This window comes from Quercus lobata, chromosome 10, assembly GCF_001633185.2.
Source record: "Quercus lobata isolate SW786 chromosome 10, ValleyOak3.0 Primary Assembly, whole genome shotgun sequence".
In the NCBI taxonomy this organism is placed as follows: domain Eukaryota; kingdom Viridiplantae; phylum Streptophyta; class Magnoliopsida; order Fagales; family Fagaceae; genus Quercus; species Quercus lobata.
In genome coordinates this window covers 31,063,614-31,072,443 of record NC_044913.1, presented here as the reverse complement: position 1 = coordinate 31,072,443, position 8,830 = coordinate 31,063,614, and the positions used below count along the sequence as shown (strand labels likewise).

The following is an 8,830-nucleotide window of genomic DNA, read 5'->3' as shown; positions in this document are numbered from 1 at the left end:
ATTCTAGGATCAAATAATATTTATTTATTTTTGAAAGTATTAAGAAAAAAAAAGGAAAAAAAGGAGAAGAAGAGAATATAGATAAATAGATATAAAAGTGGCACCACTATTGGGCGCGTGTCAGACAGACTTTAAGAGCCCCACCAGTCTTCGAGGTTCGCTGTTGCACGTGGTCGCTGACCGGTACCACCGGTCCCCCACCGGATCGACCGGTCACCACCCTCCTTCCCATCCAAAACGAATCTTTTTTTTATTTTTTTCATCCCACGTTCCACATGTCACGTTTTTAATAATAAAAAAACCTACCTAAAACAAAGGCTATTATTCAAAGCTTGCTTTTCACACCCTCCACACTCTCTCTTTCTCTTTCTTTCTTTAATTCTACGACACAAGTAGAACCAGACATTTCTTGCATGGTTTAGAAGCTTTGCTTCCTTCTTCTTCTTCTTTTTTGTTAGTGGGGGTGTGTGTTCTTAACTTCTTTTTCACTTTGTTTGTTTGTAATTTTGATATAAATTTTGAGAGATGGAGAGGGACTTCTTGGGTTTGAGCTCAAAAAATGTTTCAGTCACAGTGAAAGAGGAGCTCAATGATGACTCTATCTCTATGAGCTCAGGTATGGTTTTTCATGTCTTCTTTTTCAATTTTTTTTTTCAATTGGATACTTATAATTGCAGGTTTTTGCGTTTGCAAATAGCTTTTTTGCTCTATTTGGAACCAAATTATGACCTTTCTTGTTTACATAGTTTGAGAGTGATGATATATATAACATGAATACGGTAACAGTTTAGATTCTTGTTTCATCTTCTCGCGGGAAAATTCTTACACCATGAGAAACTTTAGGAGCTAGTACGATGCATTTTTGGCACATGGTACAAGTATATTTAGCCTAAGGTACAAACAATATACAGCGGGCCTTGGTTTGGCTAACCACCACCACTAGTGAAAATAAAAGCTCGTGGTACAGAATACAATAGTTTGAGAACATAGTAAAAGTGCCTGTTAAGTAATTCATAGAGGGGACATAGGTTTTTTTTTTTTTTTAATAAGTTTCACAACTTTTTTCATAATTGCCGAGTTGGTAAGATGATGTAATTGGTGACGATTACAATGATTCTAGCGATCCATTTAAAATTGATGTTGCACAAATTGTAAAAAATTACAATCTAGTGAGATGATGTGATTAGTGACAATAAAAGTGATTCTAGCGATTCATTTTAAACTAATGTTGCACAAATCACATTTTGTTGCAAATTTTATTGTTTATGTAGTACAGTTTGCCTTGAACTCGTACGGTATTTTAGTTTAATATTGATTTTTATTTTTATTTTTATGAAATTTTTTACAATTTAATATGTGCTAATTTGGGCTAGGTTTGAACTTTGAACTTTGAAGTTTTTAACTGTGGGTCAGTCGGTCAGTCAATCAGAGAACTATGTGGTTGGAGCGTTGGTTAGTTGTATTAATATTTATATGTTTTTGAAATATTTTTTACAAGAAGAAGAACTTGCTTTTATTTTAATAAGTCATATATATATTTTTTAATTTTTAACATTGTCCTTTTCATACTTTAGCTTGTTGCATTAGTGATAGGATCATCTTTATTTTGGTAACATGCGCATGATGTGCTTATTGGGTGTATTAAATTAATGTGTCACGTTGAGCTGCCTATTAAAAAACCATAGTTTATTATTATTACCTTAAAAACTCGGCTTAAAACAAAAATGTTTATTAAACTAAACAGTTGTGCCTGTCCAGGGTGCTACAATTTTTATGATAAAAGTACAAACCTATTAAAAAACGTTGTAAATAAAGTATACCCAAATGAAATTATTTTGTTCTTTTATATGGTGCATTACAATTAAATAATGGCTGTGATCATAAGGAATTAATATTCTTTATTTTTTTAGTTTTCTTAAAATTTGATCTTCTGAAAAGTGAAAAGTATTGTCTGGCCAGTTGTTATCTGAATTACAATAAAATACCATCCGAACAAACATTTTTTTTTTTTTTTTTTAACATTGGGTAATATATTTACAGTCTGTGCTTACTACAAAGCGTATAGCTCAATGTTCTTCTGACTAATTATTTAAAACCATTTTTGGGCTATTTAGGATTGATCCAAGTCTTTGCGGTCATAATTTGTTCTCTTTTTCTTTCTACGCTAAGTGACATAAAGTAAGTTGTCAATGTGCTGTATTCCTTTTTCCTCTTTTTGATTTTTGGTAGGGAACTTTTCTTGTTAAGGATTTCTTATGACAATGATACCTTAATCTATTTTTTTTAAGGATGTAAATGATACCTTAATCTTACTTTGTCATTTTTACTAAACACTTTGAGAATATTTGATTCTGTTACTTATGCTTACCTTGTAAGAGGGTCATGAATGATTCTTGTTGGGATATAGTTTTTTTTAGATGTTGTTAATCTTCCCTTCTTCTTTTTCTTTGGACATAAATTACATCAAGTTGCTACATTTTAATTTTGAGGTACTAAAGGAATTTGTTTTCAATATGATAAAGATGACCTGAGCTTTATTTCATATTTAGTTCAATTGGGAGTTCTAATGTTTGGTATACATACTTGGTCATCACTTTCCATTTTCTTTGATTTTTTTCAGCCCTGCTTAGAGGTTCAGGCATGCAGTGGTCATTCTCAAACAAGGTATCTGCTGTTCCTCAATTCCTGTCTTTCAGGCCTGCACAGGAAGATAGGCCGAGAAAGAATGTAAATGATTCACTAGCAACATCCGGGTTTATGACTGTTTCAACTGCCAATGTTTTTGACTCTAACCAGAAATCTTACACAGTAATCCAGGTTCGTTTTGTTTTTGCTTTTATGATGTAGAATAGTCGCTTAATTGCAAATTAGTTTTCTTCTTAAAGCAATTAAAGTTTATCTTGAGCTGGAAAATTAAAAGTTTAATTACCTACAACACCTTATGTACTAGGAATTTTGTACAACATCATTTTTGTGAACTGCTGATTATATTAGTTTGAGTGAAGTTTGGATGCTGTTTTAATAAGCTTTGGATTGGTTGGTTCTGTATGAACTGATTTTATTTTTCCATTCTCATGTTAACTATTGTAGAAGAATTTAATTACTGATAAGCAAGCGGGGAACCACTATGCAATGACAGCCTATCCTATACAACACTTTGATGCACATTCAGTTCATCGCCCCCAAGAAGTGAGAATATTCCCAGTCTCCAATCAACTAAATCAAACAAGTCCAATCGCTTTGGGCACTACTGTTCTCCAGTCTCATCTTGCATCCACAAGCCAGAATGTTGTTGGTTCTACCATAAAACCACAACCTCTTGGAGGAATCACAGCCCCTATTTCTGTCGTGCCACTTAGAGGTTCCATGGTTGGTACCACTGATCTCAGGTACCAAAAAGTAAAAAATACTGAAAAAATAGGTACCAATTACCAATTCTAATGGAAAAGCTCTATTAAAAATTTATTTTTTGTAGGGATGCTTCAAAATCCTCCAAGGCACCTACTCAGCTAACAATCTTTTATGCTGGCTCAGTCTGTGTTTATGATGATGTGACTCCTGAGAAGGTATTAATCTTTCAAGCATTCTCTGATATGTCTATTGAACTCAATATGTGATTTCTTTTCATTTGAAATGCCTTATTTCTCTGCTCAGGCTCAAGCAATTATGCTACTGGCTGGAAATGGGTCTTCTCCAGCGGATAATATAACACAATCAACAGCTCAAGAGCGGGCATTGATTCCTCGGTCTTCCCCAAGTGATTCGATTACAACCCAGTCCCATACCACAACACTGTTCCCAGGGCTTCCAAGTCCTCTTTTTCTTACATCCCAAGCTGGTTCTCAGTCTGGAGTAGTAGCAAGTAGCACCAATGAAGTAGTGACAGGAAAACCCAGGGGATCTTCATCATTTCCTACTAAACATTCAGAGCCTCCTAAAGTAGTCAGCCCAGCAGGATGTGCTGCTAAAACCATAATTCAAACAGGTAAAACTTAGTGTTTGTGTAGAGCTTATGCCTTGGTTCTTGTTTCATTTGTCAAAATTATAAACTCTATAGTTGATATCAGCATAACAGAGTTGACTTATAAACTATATGACTAATTTCAGCCTAACAAGATTTTTTATTTATTTATTTATTTTTTTTGTGTGTGTTTGTAGTAGCTTTGCCTCAAGCGCGTAAAGCATCCTTGGCTCGATTTTTAGAGAAGCGCAGGGAAAGGTAACTACTAGTTTACTTTTCCTTTTCAAGCTGAGTATATATTTTCATTGGTCCATCACAAGATTTTTTTCAGCTATGAGCAATGTTCATAATTCTTCTTAGTTGCCTCAAGTGAATTATGTGAGTAACTGTTATTTGTTTTGGAACTATATTTACCAATTTGATTAGCTAGCCCACGCCTTAGGACTGTAACAATTTGGCAAATTATTTTTGAGAATCAGTTTGGACTCTCTGACATGGAGTCGGTTTGAGTTTCCCTAAGTTCTACTGACCTTATGGATCTTCTTTTACATAAAAACCTTGAGCTCATCATTTAAGTTCTAATATACTATGGACTACTGGTGAAAAATGAATTGTGACTGACCACACAATGGCTGATTCATTGTTCGCAACCAAGAGGCTCTATGTGCATATTGGTTCTTTAAAGATCATTATTCTCCATTGTAATTAAGTTGTGGAAACATGTGGTTGAGGTCGTGTACGGTTAGTCAATAGTTATTTACATTACTGAAAATTTTGGTGTTTAATGCCGTAGATGCTGTTCACTAATTCTGTTTTATATGCTGGGTTGAGAATTGGAACTCTGAGCAGTAAATTTTGCTTGTGTACATTCAGGGTGAGCACAACACCATACTATTTCAGCAAGAATAATCCAGACTGCAGCACTCCTGGACCTGATGGTGTGGGTTACTCTGCCAATTCCTCTGGCTCCTGTCCTCTCCCAGCAATCAAATAGACCAATAGAGAGGAACAAAGAAGAGTTACACACTACTTTAGAGATCTAAGGAGTGTTATCATTAACATTAAATTTTGTTTTGTTTTAAGCTCAATTCTTTTCACCCCAAGTTTTAGACAAATGTATTAGCTGTATCCTATTTTATTTTTAAATTTTATATTATATTGATAACTTCATGAGCACCTTGTACCTTATCATCACTTTCATTGTACTGTAAAAGTATTATTGTTTACGCTGAAGGTCCTTTTTTTATTTTATTTTTTGATGAAAAAAAAAAAAATTGTACTTCAGCCTAAACAATAATACTTTTACAATTATGTGACTATGACAGCATATTTTGCATCCCTGAACACTTCTAAATGGAGCAATTTTTTGGCAAGTTAAAGTACATCTGCAGTGCATGGGATTACTTCTTAGTTCTTAGAAATGATCTCCTGTGCTAATTATAGTCTATATATATATACATTTTTTTTTTTTTTTTGAGGAAAAATTAGTTTATACTTAACTGGGCAGAATTTATTGTTTTTTTCGAAGAAAGCTGAACAGTTTGCAATTTTGTCCTTGGAAATCAATATTGTCATTCTTGAGCTTCTAAAAGGAGGCAGACAAGCACATCATTTATATGGCACTTTCTGATTGGCTAAAAAAAAAAAAAGCTTATGTGATTTTGGTGCAAGTTTTATATTATTCCGCAAATGAAATATAGGCAAAAATCTTATAATTCTCTAAAGTAGGAAATTTTTTTTCTTTGGATCCATTGGAGGACTATTGGGTTTATGGGTTTATTATGGTAAGTGATCTTTTTCACTTCCCCTCCCTCTCTTTCTACAGTCGAGATTCAATTTGGAAGATTAGAAGGAGAGAAGAGTAGAGGGTGTGATTGCCCGAAAGGGGAATGGAGCTAATCTATTTCCTTTATTTGGAATTTTGGATGTTATAAAAATTAAGGAGGGAGAAATATCTCATTCCTTTATTTAAAAGTGAAGCAAGGGTGGAGGATGTTGAATGACCAAGACTCTTCTCTACAGGTGCTTCAAGCCAAAATATTTTCCTCGATGTTCCTTTTTAGAGGCTACTGATAATCCTCATAGTTCATATGTTTGGAAAAGTTTTCTAGTGGCCCAACCTATTTTAAGGAAGGGCTGTTATTGGAGAGTGGGCACTGGATCCTCTATTGGGGTTCTGATAGATAAGTGGCTTCCTTGCCATCCAACAAACAAAATTCTTGTCCCACCACATGAAGTCGATGAGGAGTGGCGAGTGTCGGATTTAATTGATTGGTTGAACATTCAATGGGATCGTGGTTTGATAGATGTGGTGTTTCATGGATTTGATGCCGAGGCTATTTATAGGATTCCTCTAAGTCGACATAGTGTGCCTAATGTCTTGGTTTGGCTGCAAAATAAAAAGGGAAGATATTCAGTGAATTCTGGGTACTATGTTGCGAAGAGGTTGTTGCGTGAAGCTAGCCAGGTGGGGGAAGGGTCAGGTCAGATGTCAAGCAGCATGGTTTGGGTGAGGATTTGGAAGCTCCACATTCCAAATAAAATAAAAGCTTTTGGCTGGCGTGCTTGTCACATCATTTTATCGACTAGAGAGAAGCTACAGCAACGACGGATTATTGAAGATGATTCATGTCCAATCTGCCACTATTTCCCAGAAACCTCTATTCATGCTTTGTGGGGGTGTGGGGCTGCTCAGGATGTGTGGGCTGGTTGTTGGGTTAGAATTTTGCAAAAGAGGCTGACTAATCAATTTAGTGTGATGCGGATTTTTGAGAATCTGATGCATAAGCTATCAGAGGAGGATTTTGAGTTTTTTCTGGTCCAAGCATGGCTCATTTGGAACCAACGCAATCTGGTTTTGCATGGAGGAATTTTGCAGGAACCGGGTAGGCTAAATGAGAGAGTTGACAGTCTTCTAAGGGAGTTTCAAGAGGCACAAATGCAGCTAACTCTTCTGGTTTCAAATGGGGGCTCACAGACATGGCAGCCACTCGAAGGACAAGTATACAAGCTCAATTTTGACACGACAATTTTTGTGGACTTGCCGGCTTCAGGTATTAGGGTTATAATTCGGAATGATAACGGTCAGGTTATGGTTGCTTTGTCTTCGATGGGTGGTGCTGTTCAGGACAGTGAAGAGGCAGATGTATTGGCGTGTCAGAAAGCTTTGGAATTCGCCATGGATGCTGGTTTTTTAGATTTGATTGTGGAGGGGGATAATACAGCTGTCATGAATTATATTACTTCAGCCCGATCAGATTTGTCTCGCTTGGGAAATATCTATGATGACATTCGTTGCTTGGCTGGAGGTTTGTGACATGTGGAATTTAATAGTATCAGTCGAAGTGCCAATGGTGTAGCTCATTCCTTAGCTTGCTATGCTAAGCATTTAGATGAGGATATTGTTTGATTGGAAGATTCTCCACCCCCAGCTTTAGAGGCCTTGTATCTGGATTCTTTTTCTAATTAAATGATATTGAGGTTGCTTTAAAAAAAACTAGCATATAACCCATGCAAATGCATTGATACATTTAAAATTAAACACAAATTTTATTATAAAAATATAAATAATTAGTTAAATTATTTAAAAAAATAGCATGTAACACATGCATACGTATGGATAGATTTAAAATTAAACACAGTTTTTATCATAAAAATATAAATGAATAGTCAAATTATTTTTAAAAAAATGTAAACGTAATTAGTCATATATTAAAATTCTTAACCAAATTTAATACTATTTATGATCATTTTTTTCTTCTAATTTTTAATAAGATAGAATGTGTGGTGATCTTTGTTGTGTGGTGATTTTTATTGAGTATATTGTGATTATTATTATTTTAAATTTTATAGTTCATTAATATTAGATTCTTAGTATTTTGCATTCATTGGCACAAAGATTAAAAAATTTAAGTGGACACATGAAATAAGCTTAAGTGGATAATTATGGTGTGGTCCTCACATAAATTTAGATACATGACGCAAAATTGGATTCTAATTGAACTTCTTCTGAACTTTATATATATTAAAATGGAAAGGGAAATAAGTTCCAATTAGCTCAATTAGAATAATCTCTTATTGTCAAATAAGAAATTTGGTTTGAATCCTATTTATATCAATGACCAATTGGTGGTCTTAGTCATGGCAAAGAGAAATCATCATAAAGCGAAAAATATAAGTTTAATCTTATCATATTTATAAAAACCATGGAAATGATAGGCCTAACTTGCATACCCCAATCAAATAAGAAAAGTTGAGGTTAGGACTTGCGCCCAAAAGAAAATAAATTTTTTTGTTGTTGACTTCTTGTTGAAAGGAAAATGAGTTAGATATATATATATATATATATATATATATATATAAACTGAAACCTCTTAAACTTTCACAATTTTCTACATCAGCACAATATTTAAATAAAATTATTTTTATTTAATCCTAACTTAACAATGAGTGAAATTCTATCTCTCTAACAAGTCCAACTTAAACTCAAACTCATCATTATCATTTTATTTAAACAAAATTATTTTTGTTTAATCAAAACTTAACAAGAAGTGAAACTCTATCTCTCTAATAAGTCCAACTTAAACTCAAACTTAAACATTGATAATCTATATAAAAACAAAAATTCTGATAGGACTCAAAAAGGAAAAAAAAAAAAAAAAAAAATAAAGAAAAAAAGAGACTCATGTTGAAAATAGGACTCAAAAAAGAAAAAGAAAAAAAGAGAGACTCATGTTGAAAAAAAAAAAAAAGACACGTTAGATTAAGGAAAAGAGAGAGAGAGAGAGAGAAAGAGACTCCTGTTAGGACTTTCTCTCCTCTCCTCAAAGTCCTAACAATTATCACCTCAAAACTTTAAACTTAACTTCA

At 33.9% G+C, this 8,830-nt stretch overlaps 1 protein-coding gene across 2 annotated transcripts; it reads left to right on the top strand.

Moving 5' to 3' along the window:
• Positions 1–308: 308 nt before the first annotated feature.
• Positions 309–5,137, top strand: LOC115965455 (protein TIFY 6B). 2 transcript variants are annotated; one of them, XM_031084687.1, is made up of 7 exons: positions 309–616; positions 2,621–2,808; positions 3,091–3,389; positions 3,476–3,566; positions 3,655–3,985; positions 4,159–4,219; positions 4,835–5,137. In XM_031084687.1, exons 1-7 carry the CDS (start codon positions 526–528, stop codon positions 4,953–4,955), a joined length of 1,182 nt encoding a protein of 393 aa, XP_030940547.1. In that variant the 5' UTR covers positions 309–525; the 3' UTR covers positions 4,956–5,137. The 2 variants fall into 2 exon arrangements, with proteins under 2 accessions (XP_030940547.1, XP_030940546.1); XM_031084686.1 differs by having other exon boundaries at positions 2,621–2,817.
• The last annotated feature ends 3,693 nt before the right edge of the window (positions 5,138–8,830 follow it).

Bases quoted from the DNA above. Each gene is read 5' to 3' on its own strand.
- LOC115965455 (XM_031084686.1), top strand. From the start codon at position 526: ATGGAGAGGGACTTCTTGGGTTTGAGCTCAAAAAATGTTTCAGTCACA. The intron at 3,390-3,475 runs GTACCAAAAAGT...TATTTTTTGTAG, and splicing joins GTTGGTACCACTGATCTCAG to GGATGCTTCAAAATCCTCCA. The intron at 4,220-4,834 runs GTAACTACTAGT...GTGTACATTCAG, and splicing joins TTAGAGAAGCGCAGGGAAAG to GGTGAGCACAACACCATACT.